Source organism: Lemur catta, chromosome 17 (assembly GCF_020740605.2).
Source record: "Lemur catta isolate mLemCat1 chromosome 17, mLemCat1.pri, whole genome shotgun sequence".
Lineage (NCBI taxonomy): Eukaryota > Metazoa > Chordata > Mammalia > Primates > Lemuridae > Lemur > Lemur catta.
The window spans coordinates 3,916,046-3,931,292 of NC_059144.1; the positions used below are offsets into that span (position 1 = coordinate 3,916,046).

The window sequence follows — 15,247 nt, forward strand, 5'->3', positions numbered from 1 at the left end:
CAAATGACCTCCAAAATTAGTGGCTTAATACAACAGCAATTGATTTAGCTTGTGATTCTGTGGATGGGCAAGGTGGGCTGGGCTCAGCTGGCTGGATCTTCTGCTGTTGAGTGGTTCTGTCAGGCATCTGTAGTCAGCAGCCAGTTGTCTTGCTGGTTCTGGCTATTGTGTGGGGCAACGGGGGCAACTGGGCCATATGATGTGTATCCCCTGACAGGTTAGCCTGGGCTTATAGGCATGGCACCTGGGCAGAGGTTCAGGAAAGAATGGAAGTGCATAGGTCTCAAGGTGCAGGCTTAGAACTCACACAACGTCACTTCTGCACATTTTGTTGACCAAAGAAAATCATGACAACCAAACTTTATTCAAGGGGTGGGGAAATAATTCCACTTGTTGAAGAAAGGACCATAGCAAATGGGTGTGGACACAGGGAGGGGATTAACTGTGGCCACTTTTGCCAACAGCGTATTTGGTCTGGAGAAGAGAAGGCCTAGGGAGGGAATTAAGCTATTTCCAGACTGTTGAGTGCTTTCCTTGGTCGGGGGCTGGAGGCAGGCAGTGTGGTGGGGTCTAGAGGACAGAGCTAGGATCTGGGACTCCATCCAGGGAAGGCCTTTCTACCAGGTGGAGATCCATCATGGGAACTGGCTGGCTTTGAAGACTGGATTATCAGGAAACACTGTGTGAGCCTTCCTGGGGAAGACACGGCAGGCACTAGGGTGATAAATAAAGGGTGGCCTCTGAGCTCACAGCAATGGGCCCTGTACTGAATCCAGCCCATGCCTGGTTGGCCTTGCCCAACTCATGGGGCTTTCATTTCAGCCTCTGCAGTGATTTCTCTGTTCTTCCAACACCCTGTCTACCAGGAGATCTGCAAGTCTTTGCAATAAAGAACCCATTGTCTCTGGAGCACACAGATTTCTTTCTGTGGAAGCTCATTGATTATTCTGCTTTTCTTTGCAGACATTGGCATTTGGAGTCAGTCTTTATCCAAGGTAGGCCGGTGTCATGTGAACTGCAGATTGGCAAGACCATCTCAGACAAGCAGGTCTTTCTGTACTGATCCAGGGACTTGGCCAAGACATGCTGGTTTCCCAGGAAAACCTGGATGGAAGCTAGATCTCTGGGGCTAAGAGGTAGCAAGCTCTATTAGTCAGGGTGTGTTAGCTGCTATAACAAACAGCCCCAATGATTCAGTGGCTTAACAGGATGAAGTTTCTCACTTGTGCAGTGGCCCAGTGTGGGCATTCCTGGCCCGCTGATCCCTGGGCAGCTCTTGTATAACCACTGATGCAGCAAATCAGGTTCCTTCCACCCTGTGGCTCTGGATACTCCCTTCCCCCTAGCCAGGGCCCAGGAGTCCTCCACTCTGGCAGGAAGTGCAGATAAGAGGACATGGAGGATTAGACACGGGAGGCTGGGAACTGTGGGCCACTGTGTGTCTGGGGGATGGGGCCTGGCATGTGAGCACCACCAGCTCCGGTGGGAAACAGCTGCAGCCACACCACACACCTTGGAGTCAGCAGCCCTGGGAGTGAAGCAGCTCTCCCATTGCTGGCTGAGGGACATAGGCCCCAGAGTCCCCCTCTGTGCAATGGGCACACTGATGTTCCCACCTGGCGAGGTCGTGGGAGCCGTCAGTGAGGGGACCCTGTGTGAGTGCTATGCTGTGGCCTGGCTGGGCACAGTCCCCAGTAACGTGCCTGATGTGTAGAGAGTGTCCAGGGCTCTGGTCCAGTGGGTGGTGCGGGGGAGTGGGCATATGGGGGCACTGGAGAGGTTCTAGAAGCTTCTTATTTGCCCACCTAGAGGCTGACTTCACGGCCGCAGGAAGGCAGGTGGTCAAGCATGGCCATGGAAGGTGGTTCAGTGTCCTCAGGGGGTCTGCAGACCTGACCCTCGCGTTCCTTCCTGGCCCCCTGACCCCGAGCCTCAGATGCTCCCTCGCAGGCTCCAGTGGCCCTGGGGAGGCTCAGTGGAGTTGGGACTCACGGGTCCCGAGGCCTCTCCTCAGACCCCGTCCGTCATGCCGGCCAGCCCACCCGCCACCACTGCCAGCCGGAGCCACACGGCGTGTGTGATCCCACACAGAGCTGAAGGGGGTTCTGGACTTGGCACCGAGCCGCCTGCCTGCCTCTCCGCACGCCATCGCGGGGACGGCAGGGTGCCCAGCGCTTGCTCACCAGCAGATGTTTGCCATCGCTTGTGTCTGGTTTTGTTTTCTTCCTTGGAGACGGAGCCCTGGGCCTGGTTCCCAGTTCTCTCTGTGAGCTTGGGGACCCTACTGCTGTTTTGCTCCTTCCTTGCCCACATGGTATTTGAATTTAAATTCTGTTTGGGTCTCCAGCAAAAGCTGTTGGCCAAAGGCACATGGAAGGCTCTGGGCTCTGTAGTGTGTCCCTGTTACACATTTCCCAAGTGAGTCTCTGTTCCCGTGGCTTCCCTGTTGTGCCCTCTCCCCTCCCGACAGAGGTCGCTGGGAGCAGGCTTTCAGACCCGAGAGATCCGCCCCTGATTAGCCATGTGGCCTTGGAAAGTTACTTTTCCTCTCTGAGCTCAGGTGACCCCATCTGTAAAATGGGGACAATGACATGGCCTGGATTGCTGGGTCCGATGAGGTGGTGGATATAACACCCAGGGCTGGCCCTCGCAGGTGTCGTCCTTCGTTACCGTCTTCAAGCTGCATTGCTGTCCTCGGCAAGATAGCAAGAGGGCGGGATGCTTAGCTCCCTGAGGCCCTTTGTGCACGGATGTGCGTCTTCAGAGCCACAGGCCCGGCATGGGACAGCGAGCCACTGTGCCACAGTCTGGGCCTGGGGGTCTGGAGCCTCCATGTCCGCCTCCTGTCGCCAAGCTGGCTCGTGCCTCTGTCTTTTCTCTGCTGGACGACGGCTGTCCCCCAGTCTCTCTGACTCCTTGATGGCCTCCTCCAGCCTGGGGGGCTCTTGATGAAGGTCAGATGGTGTCGCCATGGCCTCCTGCTGCCCTGGCAGTGAGATCCAGGGGTCTGTGGGCCAGGGCGGCCAGCAGCGGGGACTGGGGCTGAGGTCCACTCTCCCCTCCCTTGACCTTGAGCCAGTCGTTCCCCCCAACCCCCGACTCCTGCTTTGTGAGCTTCAGGGGAGGGGGTTGGACCAGGCTGGCAGATTCCAGCCTAGGCGAGGCCACCTTCCGTGACTTTCCCTCCACAAGCCCGCATCTTGGAAGGCAGAACCCACCGGATCACAGAAATGGATCCTCCCCGTATCTATCCAGGGTGACATGTGCCTTGGTTTGGCATGTGGGGGCCTGACCCTCCATCCCCCTCCTTGTCTTGGGGGCTGTGTCACCTCTGAGCCCCCAGACCTGGCCACCTGGGCCCCTTGGTCTCAGAGCACCTGCTCAGGCCGCACCCCTCCCTGGGTCCCGGTAGCCTGCAGCCCTGTCCCCTTCTGCCCGGGCGACTGTCCTGGCCATCCCAGACCCTATTCTCCTCAATCTCTCCATCCTCTTGCACGTCAGCGAGTTCCGCCAGAACGTCCCAGAAGCTGGACCTGCTCTCCATCCCCAGGGCACCTCCGTCTCTGGCCTGGACGCCGCCATTCTCTCCCCGACACGCTTCCCTCCCGAGGGCGCCCACCCAGCCACTGCCGTGAACCTCAGAGCAACGAGACTTCATGGCCCAGCTTAGAACTGACCCATGGCTTCCCGTCACATGTGGAGGCCCCCCAGGGGACCGCCAGTCTATGTCCCCCACCCCCGCCAGTTCTCCAAAGACCCTGGTCTGCACGCGCTCCAGGCCCCCAGCTCCTGCCCCTCCCTCCACCTCCCGCCTTCCCCCAGCTCATCCCTCCTGGAGCCTCCACCCGCCACGCCAGCTCCAATCCTCAGGTTCCAGCTGAACGTCACCTCCTGAGGGCCGCCGTCCCTGTCAGCCCTCGGTCGGGAGCCTTCCCCAAGATGCAGTTTTCTCTTTGCTGCGTTTGTCACAACCTCACAGGATTTAAGTGCATCATTTATGATGATATTGTTTTAATGCAAGTTCCCTTTCAAACCTTATTACTGGCATTGCTTCTTTATCTCTGCTTGTCTGTCTGCCCCGTTAGGCGGCAGGCTCGAGGGAGCCGTGGGGTTCACGCTTGTGTCCCAGGGCCTGGAACGCAGCTGGGCCCCCGCCTCGGAGCGGAAAGCAGATGTTTTGTTTGGCCGTCTGAGATGCTGGCCTCTGACTGCTCTTTGGGGGACAGGTCAGCGTCATGACTGGGACCTGGCGTGGGTCAGTACTCGGGATTATCTTTAGAAACAGTGGTGTGTGTGGTAAATGTGTTTAACAACCCACAACCCTGACTTGTAGAGTTTGCCAACTTCCATGGTGTAAATCTTCCCACCTTGGTGGCCAGTTTCAAGCCGCCAGAGTGACATCACCGAACGCAGCACTGGGAGAGAGAGACATGCTGTCGCCTTCCACTGGCTGATGTGAGCGGGAGCCAGCCCACCACGGCTTAGGAAGACCCCTGGGTGCACCGGCGCTCCAGGACTCTGGTGGCCTGTGAGGGTGCTGCTGGCCCTGCGGAGCAGATGGGGTGTTGCCAGCTTTTCCCGGGAATCTCGGCCCCTGGCCTGTGCCCACGACCCCTCACACCATTCCTGCTGGGTGGGGAGGAGCGGGGGGCAGAGGTGCTGGCCCCGCGCGGGGGCTCCACTGCTGTTAGCTGTGAGACTCTGGGCAAGTTCCATGCTCCCCTGAGCCCTGGTCCCTCTTGTGAACGGTGGGGTGGTCATTATCTCCCTTCTGAAAGCCCGATGGCAGCAGGGTGAGGGGTGTGTGGGCACCGTGACCGGCATCTGCGTGCGAGACCTCCTGAGTCCTCCCTTCCATGCGGCCACCACACGCAGGCTCTCATGTGTCTCGGGAGGTCGCCCAGCCCACGTGTGTTGGGGCTAACACTAAAATCAAGGCTTGAGAGACATCGGACCACGAAGCCCCCAGCACCACCTCTCAAAGTGCAGGCCCTCTGCTCCCGGGACCCTGCGGGGGTGCGGTGCCTGGGTGGGCGCGGGATCAGTGGGAAGGCGGCGTGGATCCCTGGCCCGTCGGTGGCCTTGCCCCTTCTGTGGGCCGAGCTCAGGGGACTGCGATGTTCCTGCAGTTCAACGTGGTGCCAGATTCCAAAGCCTGCGTGTGACCCTCCCTCCTGCTTTCCTCACCTCTCGCATTCCAGGGTATCAGATTTTCCTAAACTAAAATCCGCCAGGGACGGCACAGCAATGAAAGAGCCGCCCATTTTCAGCCTTGCTGCGTGCCTCAAATTCCTGTCCCTCGATGGCTGTGGGATGACCCCGGGCTCCAGAGTCCCACAGGACCGGCCTGAAGACCCTCTGGCAAGCACCTGCTGTCTGTCTCCATGGCCCCCCTCTTGTGACGAGACGACCCAGATGAAGGGTCGTGCCCGGAGAAGGCGGCTGCCCTTCCTGCTGTCCTTGCAGGCTCTGTTGCCCGTGCCCCTGGGAATGCCAGCCTGAGAAACTGGTTTGGGAGTGGTGAAACTTGCCCTGCATTTTGCAAATACTCCCACTGTCCTGAATAAACGAGGGTGGCTCAAGTGCCACCCACCCCCTCCCGGATCAGGCACCTGACACCCGAGTGAGTTTGCTCAAGACTCAGAAAGAAACACCCGAGGCTTCTGAGCCGTCGGGCGCTGTCAGGAGGCCCAGGCCCTAAATCAGACTCGCGCAGCAGCAGATCTGGGGCCGTGGAGGGGCTCGGCCCGGTCTCCAGGCGTGTTTGCTTTGGCCAGCAGAGGACAGAAGCAGAACCTCACTGAGCTATCGGCGCTCACGCGTCACGAGGTCTCGCCGAGCAGCTTCAGGCTCTGACCTCGCTGGAGAACCGGGCAAAGGGTGGCAGGGGGCCACCGTCCTCGCAGGGCGCCCGCCCTGGGGCTGGGCCAGTCCCCTGGAAGGGACCCTGGCTCTGCCTGTCCACACTCCCGGGCCCTGGGCCTATTTGAGTTTGTGCTCCAATCTAGTCCAGCCTCTTCAGCTTACAGAAGGGAAACTGAGGCACAGAGCTGTCACAGTCCAGTCCGGGGCAGCTGGACCTGGAACCCCAGCCTCTAGAGGGGCAGCCTCTTGGGACTCAGGAGGAACATGGCTTGTTGTTCATCAGCATATCTCGTCGCCGGAAAGAGTCACACGTACGACGCTGTGGCCCTGGAGAAGAAGGCGAGGCCAGGCCTGTGCTTTTCTCACAATCCCCGAGACCCCTTTGCCCACACTCGGGGAGCAGGTGGTCAGATCCTGCGCTGGCTGGCGGCCCCCGGCCAGGGAGAACCCAGGATGGCTTTGCTGGCCTCGCCGGCCAGGGACACTGTCCAGCTCTGGAAGGGCCCTTCCTGCCACACAACCTGGGGGTGGCACTTAAGCGCCACATTTCCAAGTGTTGTAGATGCCACTTCCCCAAACTCAGAAATACTCACAGCAGGGAAAAGGAGGTTCCTACCCCACCTCCCTCGCTCGCCTTAGTGAGAAAGCAGTGGGAAAGTGACAAGAAGAGGACAGAGTCGCTTCCCCACCACCCCCTGCCCCAGTGACTACCGGGTTTTCTCATCGGCCTGTGACTTAGAGGACCCACCAGGCAGGCACGAACAGGACTGCCCAGGGCAGGTGGAAGTGGTCACCTGGCCACCAGCCTCGTTCAGGCCACTCTGGACGCTGAGGCCAGGTGGGGTGAACACAGCACCAAGGTTTCCCTCCCCACAGGGGCCTCTGACCGAATTCCAGGGTCCCCCTGCTGTGGGAAGCTCCGGGAGGGGGTCTGTGTCATCGGCTGGTTGGGAACAACACACGTATCGGTATCTCGCGTGTGCCGGGCACGGGCTGTGCCCCGACATGGTTACCTCGCTCGTGCCTGGATGAATCCCCTTGGTGAGGGGCCTTCGTTATCCACGGTTACTGGTGGGGAAACCGCGGCTAAGTAGACTTTCCCAGGGCTGTTGAGTCACCTGCCCAGGGCCACACGGGTCGTGGGCAGCAAGGCGAGTTTCAACGTGCCTGTCTGCCTCGCTCTGCAGCCTCGCGATGCCCTGTCTGCTCCAGCAACGTCCCGTGTGCTGAGGAGGGCCTGACCCCAGGTGACAGTGGGGGACACGTTTCAGGGCAATGGGGCCCCGAGGACAGGCTTCCTGGGGAGGCCGTGGAGGCGGGGCCCCTGCAGGCAAGGAGGAGCTCAGTGCCGTTTCTGGCCTGGCGTGTCAGGTGTGCGTGAGCCGCGAGCACTCGCCTGCCTGCAGCCAGGCCTCCCCGGGCTGGAGTCTGGATGTGGAGAGTGCTGGGTGTCCCGGGAGAATTTTGGCTTAGCTGGGGCCTCCTGGGCAGTGTTGGGGTGATCGTGTCCAGCCTGGGGCGCGTGGAGCATGACCTGGGGCTCCAGTGGAGGAAGCACAGCCCCTCCTGTGGACGGCTCAGGCGCCGGCTCTGTGGTAACCGGACGCAGCTGATTTGCACCAGCCCTGGCGCTGGAGCCAGACCCTAGCTATAGTCCAAGCCCAGGCTTGGGGCCCAGGCAAGAACGCCGCCTCTCTGGGCTGTGGAGATTGGGAAAGAACAAACTCGTGTTGGGGGGCTGCCTGCTGCCCCACTCCACTCCCAGGCTCCAGCAGGGGCAGGGGGGCCAGAGCGCCGGGGCAGGGGGGCAAGGCACCGGGGTATACCCATGACTCAGGGAGCCTGCTCCATGCTGCCTTTGGCAGGTGACCATCCTTGGGGGGCAGAGGCAGGGAGGGTGGAGAGTGGGTGCCCTCACCCAGGGTCTGCTTCGAGGGCTCTTTGGGGAGGTAGCAAGGCCCTGTGCACACCCAGGCCCAGTCCTGCAGTCAGTGGCAGGTCCTGGGGACACAGCCCCTCTGCCCAGGCCACAGAAGACACTCTTGTTGTGCACAGTGTCCCTGGGAAGGCCACTGGAACCGAGCAGAACTGATTTGTTTTTGTTTACTGGGGGATGGGGCTCCCTATTTCATACCGTGGCCCGGCCACGGCTCAGCCTGCTCAGAAACATCGACCACGGGAGGCACTGGCGTGGTGGTCTCTGGCCAAGAAGGGCGGACCAGGGGGAGGTTTTGGCTGGAGACGATGGCTTCCAGAGGGCCAGCGTTCATGAATCATCCAATCCTCCAGAGCCTGTTCTGTGTGGGCTCTGTCCTGGGGGTGGGAATGCCCCAGGGACGGCCCTGCTGGAGCTGAACCCCACAGAGGAGCCGGGCCGCGAACAACACAGTGGGTGGGTAAAGCCCGTGTGGCTGCGGAGTGGGTGGGTGCAGAGGGGCATGTAGACATCCCGCCCTCACTGCCGCTGCGGGCAGCTCTGGGTGGGGGGAGGGCGGGTTTGGGGCCAAAGGGGCTGGGACGGTGGCTCAGCTCTGTGTAGACAGGCCCCTGGGGGGCATGGCGCTTGCCCCCTCCCAGCCTCTCTCAGGCCAGCCTTGAGTGGCCAGTGACATCTTGGGGGAAGTTTCAGGTCATGTCACACACACCTGTCAGCAAGTGTCCCCCTTGACTCGTGGCCAGGCCAGAGGAGGGCCGCAGCTCCGTCCTGCACGGGGGTGTGCTGGGTGGGGACACCTACCAGCAGGCAGACCGAGCGCCTCCGGGCCTGTTCTGGACACAGCGGGTGGTCTTTGGGGGAGGCCTGCAGACAGCGAGTCCAACAACCCAAGGCTTCTGTGTTTCGGAGCCGGAGTGGAGCTGCCTTACCATGGCCATGTCCAGGCCCAGTGGGTGGTGTGACCCCCCGCCCCGTTGTCCTCATCCCGCACAGCGCTGACCCGTGGGCCCAGGCCTGCCCGGCCACCAGCAGTCAGTACTGAGAAGTCCAGAGACTCAGGGCAAGCATGCCTGTGTGTCTGGGGCATTGGCGAAGGGCCGGGACGTTTACCTAAGAGCTCGGGTGTGGCCTTTCAGAAGAGAGCGCCCAGGCCTGGGCACTCCTCTTGTTTGAGGGGAGAATTCATCTAAATGGGCCTCACTGACCCAGGCCTCACCTGAAATGGTGGCTTTAGCCATTGGGACTCGTGTGTGTGCCCCACAAATGTTGGAGCACCTACAGGCCCCGGGTGAGGCACAAGGACATGGCAGGCATCACACCCAGTGGCTGTCCCTGGGGCTCACGGTGTGCTGGGGAGACAACACAGTGTGAGAGGAAACCATGGTGGGTGGCTCCTATGGGAGGGGCCCCCCAGGCAAGGTGGGGACTGTCGTAGCAGCTTTGGGACCGGGGCTTTCCGTGGCAATAATGACGCGGCGAACACCATTTGGAGAGTGCTTGCGGTTTATACAACACGTGCACAGCCAGACTCGCCCAGGGACCCCATCCGCCTGAAATCGGTTTCGCTGGTCGCAGCAGACCGACTGATGCCGGTGTCAGGGAGGAAGGAGCTCCAGGACGTTCCCCTGGGTTGTCTCAACATCCTTATGTGGCAGGTGTGGTCATCCCCATTCTACAGATTAGAAAAGTGAGGCTCCGACGGGTGAAGGGACATGCTCACTGGGTCATGGCTCTGGACTGCGCTTGCTGCTCACGTACCTCAGCCACTCCAGGCCCCTCAGGGCTATTCCCGGGGCTCTGGCCTGGCACCTTCTGCCCTCCTGATTTCGAGCACACCCCGAGACCTCCCTTCCGCACATCACCAGGGCGGCTGAGAGTCTTGGGTGCCAGGAGTGAGCGTCCCTGCCCTGGGCCGAGACATCGGAGGACTGTGCTGAAGCCCAGCACCCCTCGGGGAATGTGGCCAAAGTCCCAGACTCCTCCCCAGCAAAGCGCAGAGACACTCGTGTGTCTCACATGCTCCTTTGGGGGCCACCCCCGGGACCTCCACGTTGAGAAGCTCTGTCCCAAGTGAGCAACGGTGGCTGTGGGTGAGACCCCGTCCCCCAGCGCCAGCTGTGGGTGAGAGGGGTCAGCCCCACTAGTGGCGGCCCCTCTCCACCCATCCTGCAGCCCCCACCTCCGCTCACCAGCTGTGGCCCCAGCCCGCCTCCCAGCCGGGCGTCCTTCTAGCAAGGGGCGGAGGGGGCGCCTGAAGCTACTGCCAGGGTCCTTTGGACCGTCAGTGTCACAGCCTTGGAGATGAGGGGCTGTTTGACTGGGGTGGGGGTGGTGCACACGGGCTTGTTACGGTCCATCAAAGACATCTGCAAGGGCCTCCTTGTCAAGACAGAGCGCGTCAGCAGCAGAAACTCCTGGCTTTGCGTTTCAGCTCCACTCCTCTCCTGCCTCCCTCCTGGGAGCCTCAGTTTCTTATCTGTGGAACAGGGATGGGGACAGCACCCACCTCTTGGGGTCCCTGTGGGATGCAGGGGCCTCCCCAGCTGCACTCTCAGGCTCTGGGGCTCTGGCAGCCACGGCTATGCCTGCTCTTTGCTGCGGAAGGGCGTCTCCTTCCACACGTGGCGCTGGCAGTGCTGCACGGCGTTGCACAGCTCGGCGGCCGCCTGGCTCGTGCACCAGAAGCTCGGGCCCGTGATGCACTGGTCGGTGCCCAGCAGTGGGGTCCTGGGGCCGTGGCAGGCCCCCACCTTCTTGCACACGGCCACGGGGTCCATCATGTCCTGGAGGCTGTCGATGAGCACAGGCTCGTACTGGGTGACGAAGTGGTTGCACTGTATCATGTAGAGCAGCGGCAGGACGCTGCAGCCAGCCTTGAAGGCCATGAGGATGTCCCGCTTGGTGCTCTTGCGCTCCAGGTTGCTGGAGGACACGCTGAGCAGCCTCTTGCACCCGTTGCAGAAGCTGCCCTGGTTCTCTGGGTCCATCAGTGGGGACGGTGCTGTCACACGGGCCTCGTGGACCTCCCGGGTCCGCCTCCGGCTGCTACACAGCCGGAGGGTCTTGCACACTTTTCGTGGGGAGACTTTGGCCACGAGCTGCATCAAGGAGGGGCTGTAGGTGTCCACCAGGGTGATGCACTGCCGGACAACAGAGGCCGGCATTACCGAGCACACGCGCTCCAGGGCGTGGCTGATCATGGCCTCGGAGCTGTTGGACACGAGCCACTGGTCCAGCTGCTGGACCACGTCCAGGCACACCTCGCAGGTCAGGCCAGGCTCCATCCGGAGCTCGCTGCTCTTCCTCGGCGATACTAGCTCCAGGGGCGGCACGCCATCCGCAGCAGCCTCGAGAGCCGGGCGGGCAGGCGCGCTCGGCTCCGCACAGAAGCCCTCCTCCTCGCAGACCTCCTGCGGAAGGAGGAGGCCCAGTGCTTGCTCGGCCGGGGTCGACCGCTGGAGGAGATAGTTCTTGCAGACGAGAGCCAGGCCGGGCCCCAGGGACTCACACTGCTCCTGGATGTTCACCTCTGCCAAGGTTGGGCTGGACTGGACGGCATCCTGGAGCCGGGAGACCAGCTGGACACAGTCTTGGCACACGGCTGCCCCGGGCATCTCGGGAGGGTTGAAGCTGAGGAGCCCTTTGGCCATGAATGGGGACAGTGCCTCAGAGGCGTCCTCCTTGGAGAGTGGCCCAGAGGTGGCCAGGTGTCTCTGCGGCTGCTCACAGAGCGTGAGTGCTGTGCACACCTGTGCCGCGGCCCTGCCTGGGGCTTCGCGGAGCACGGTCAGGACGGCCGCGCGGTGGGTGTCCACCATCCACTGGCATCTGGCTGAGGACTCCTGTCTGGGGAGCCACGTGCAGGTCTTCCTCATCAGAGTCAGGATGTCAGACTCGGTGGTGTTGGGGTTCAGCCCATTGCCAGCCACGGCTGCTATGTCCTGGCATATGTCGCAGGGCAGGGACTTCATGGGGGGGTTGATCCAGACCACCCTTTGGCAGTAATCCAAGGCCCCACACCTTGCCGCCGCCTGCAGGTCCTGACACCACACCTCGGATCCCTTTGCACACTCCTGGGGGCCCTCGGTGGGGCTGGCCACGGCAGCCCCCAGGAGGCTGGCCAGGAGAAGCAGGGCACACAGCATGCTGCCCAGTGACTCGCCGCTCCCGTGCACCTGGCACGGCTGCTGCTATAAGCCCAGCTCCCCTGCCTGGCCCCAGGGGAGGTGCAGAAGGGCGCCCCGCCCCCCGGCCACTCCCGCAGCCTGACTCGCCCCACGCCCCAGCTTCCCTGCACAAGCCTCCCTGGCCTCTGCCTCTGCCTCTGCCCTTGCAGAGCCCTCTGCCTGGAGCACCATCCTGCCCTCTTCTCCCCTGGACAAGCCCTTACCCCCATGTCACAGCGTAGCTCACAGGGGGTTGAAGCTCGGTGCTCGGTCCTCTCTCCTGGGAAGCCCTCCTAGTCCCCAGGCTGGGTCCCCTTCCTCCTGGGGCTGCAGCAGCTTCTGGGACACCCTTCCCCATCATTCACTGTCCTATCCTGACTTGTTTGTGTGGCCTGAGTCCCCTCCTAGAGTATGCGAGACCCTGCAGGAATTTCTGCCCCCAGTCTGGGTGGCACGGAAGGCATCCTATCCTTCATTTGCCAGAAGATTAAGTGAACCCAATGACTGGCCAAGTCGGGAAGCTGCTGTTGTCTAATTTGGCCTCAGGGCCACGTGCCCAGCCGGAGTTCTGATCCCAGCTCTGGCCTGAGCTCCTGAGCCCAGTAGGTTTCTTCATTCTGGAAATTTCTATCAAAGGTGGAGCGTGGGCTGATCCACAATAGAGATGCAGTAACGTTTGTTGAAATCATACACACAAAAGGGGCTTGTTTCATTCCTATGTCATTTGTTATCTTATTTTTTTTTCTTCCTTAGTTTTTAAAATGGTTCTTACACAACACTGTCAGTGCTGGGAGAATGCACACAGGTGTCTTGAGTTGGGTCCCATGCAGTGAATGGAGCATTCTGGAGCCAGCCTCGCCTTTGGCCCACGTGCCACGTGGCTCGCTGCGCCCACCGGACCCTCCTAGGGAGTGGGCAGGTCAGAGATGCCCGGTGGCGAGGGCTCCCCTGGGCCCTGCACCCCTCTGTGGGTGTGAGCCCCGCACGTTGGCATCCTCAGCTCGGCTTCCCGGGCTCTGGTGCTCCGGAGGAGCCTGCCTCCCTGCTATGTGGGTCAGGCAGCCGGCCGAGTCGGCCTCGCCCGAGGAATGTAGACTGGGCACTTCCCACCCCCTTCCTGCCGGGGTGCTGGGGTTGGGAAGGGAATTTGGAAAACAGGATTTGCTGAGCTCTTTAAATGACTTCCAAGGACTGTGGCTGCTGGGGACCAGAGGAGGGGACAGTCTCAGGGAGGTGGTGGGACACTGGGTGCCCTCAGTGCAGGCTGCCCTCGGCTGGCTCATCAGGTTCATGTACAAAGGTGGTGCTGAAGATGTGGGTGCCCTTACCTAGAAGGGGCTTGGGCAGGCACGTGCGGTCCATCTCGACAAGCTGTTGCGTGCCGGCCACGCCTTCAGCCCATCGCCTGCTATTTATGGGCATCCACTCGCATCCCACAGGGACCGGGCGCAAGGCTGCAGCAAACCCCAGACCGTGTCCCTTGGTGTGAGCCTGCAGACCTCCTGCTGGTCCCTTGCGACCCAGCCCCCACGTCACTTCTTCCAGCTCCTTGCGCGGAGGCTGTGTCTCCCGGAGCCCAGAACGTTCTTATCTTATCTCCCCTGGGCCCAGCCAGTGCCTGCTAATTAAGTGCTTCTTCGGCTCTACATTATTTTCCTGAGATTTGTCCCTGCTGCGGGGCGCAGAGTTGTGGAGCAGCCGTTCCTACTTCTGGGTAGGATTTCACAGGGTGGACGAAACTCACCATTGGACGAATTCCTGGGGTGCAGTGCCCCAGTGGTGAGGTTGTTTATCTATCTGTTCTACCTGAGACGGGCATTTGGGCCGTTTCCAGTTTGGGGCTGGTGCGGTGACGCCGCTCTGACCATTTCTGGGCATGTCTTGGCACACGTGTGTCTTCCTGTCCTTGCTGGGTTTTATCAAGGGACACAATTGGTGGGTGCAGCGTGGGCATGTGGAGCAGATGCTGCCCGGCGGGGTTCCAAAGTGGTTGTACGAGTCCCGCTCCTCGGCGGCATTTGGGGAATTCTGATTGCCCCATACCTGTTTTGTTTTGGGGGTGGGGTGTTTCCAACAGCAGCATCCAATGCTCAGTAGATGCCACGTGGGCGTCCCACAGTTCAATTCCATTCTGACAGCAACCACGGAGTGAGCCCAGGCCCCGCCCGTGGTCAAGCTCAGGCCCACAGACGGCCCCACTTCAGACCCAGTCATAGGTCCCAGGGTCCCACCTGCCCTTCTGACCACGCGGCCATCGCCTGGGTCCCACAGCCCCCGCTCAGGTTTGGCAATTTGCTAGAATGGCTCACAGAACTCAGGAAGGCCCTTTACTTAGGTTTACCGATTTATTATGAAAAATACGACTCGGGAAGAGCTGATGGAACAGATGTGCGGGCGAGGTTTAGGGATGCGGTGCAGGGCTCCCACGAGACCCTGGGTGCGCAGCCCACCCCGCGCCCTGTGCTCACCAGCGCGGAAGCTCCCCCAGGCCCCTCATCCCAGGGGGCTCCATCCTCAGCTCCACCATTCCCAGAGGCCGTGGGCGGGGCTGAGAGCACCAACCCACACTGGTCCTTCTGGGACCAGCCCCGGCCGAGGCTGTCTGGGGGCCCCAGTGAGCATAAACTCAGGTATGGTCAGAGGGCCTTGTTACGAATGACAAGAGATGCTCCTGTCACTCAGCAAATTCCAAGGGGACAAAACCAAGCATCTGTCTTATTATACCATGGGGGCTTACGGTTTATTTTGATGCAACTTTGAACTTGGAGGACAGTTGCAAAAATACGCAAGCACTCCGTGTCCCCTTACACAGATGTTTCCCCTGCCTCACTGTTCTGCCTGCTCCCTCCCCTCTCCTCCATTGTCTGCCCAGCCCCCTCCCACTCTATCCACACACTCGTATGTCTGCATCCGATGTTTTCATGGCCTGCTGGGAGTGGGTGGAGACATGTGTCCCTTTACCCCAGTTGCTCCAGGGTGTATTTCCCAAGAACTCACACACTCACAGTGCATTGATCCAAAAACCCAGACCTGTAATGAGGATAAGATACCATCACCTAAGCCACAGCCTACTCCCAGACTCCACGGTGGCCCAGCACTGCCCTGTGTGGGCATTTGTTCCCCAGGCCCAGCCCTGATCCAAGTCACACCGTGTGCCAGCTGGTCATGGCGCCTCAGTTGCCTTCCACCTGCAGCCCACTGGAGGCTTGGCTGGGCTTTCATAGCAGTGGAGGACGGGCCGGTTACCTCACTGGTGCTTCCTCACGGCTAGACCCCAGGC

At 61.0% G+C, this 15,247-nt stretch overlaps 2 protein-coding genes across 2 annotated transcripts in view; one reads left to right on the forward strand and one right to left on the reverse strand.

The window, feature by feature from the left end:
• Positions 1–15,247, forward strand: part of SORCS2 (sortilin related VPS10 domain containing receptor 2) — a 486,540-nt gene that overhangs the window by 201,163 nt on the left and 270,130 nt on the right. The gene's annotated exons all lie outside the window — the stretch shown is intronic.
• PSAPL1 (prosaposin like 1) lies at positions 10,165–11,964 on the reverse strand. The gene has a single exon (XM_045528259.1). It carries the CDS (start codon positions 11,944–11,946, stop codon positions 10,381–10,383), a length of 1,566 nt encoding a protein of 521 aa, XP_045384215.1. The 5' UTR covers positions 11,947–11,964; the 3' UTR covers positions 10,165–10,380.

Excerpts from the sequence above, each read along its gene's own strand:
- PSAPL1 (XM_045528259.1), bottom strand. The coding sequence starts at position 11,946 with ATGCTGTGTGCCCTGCTTCTCCTGGCCAGCCTCCTGGGGGCTGCCGTG.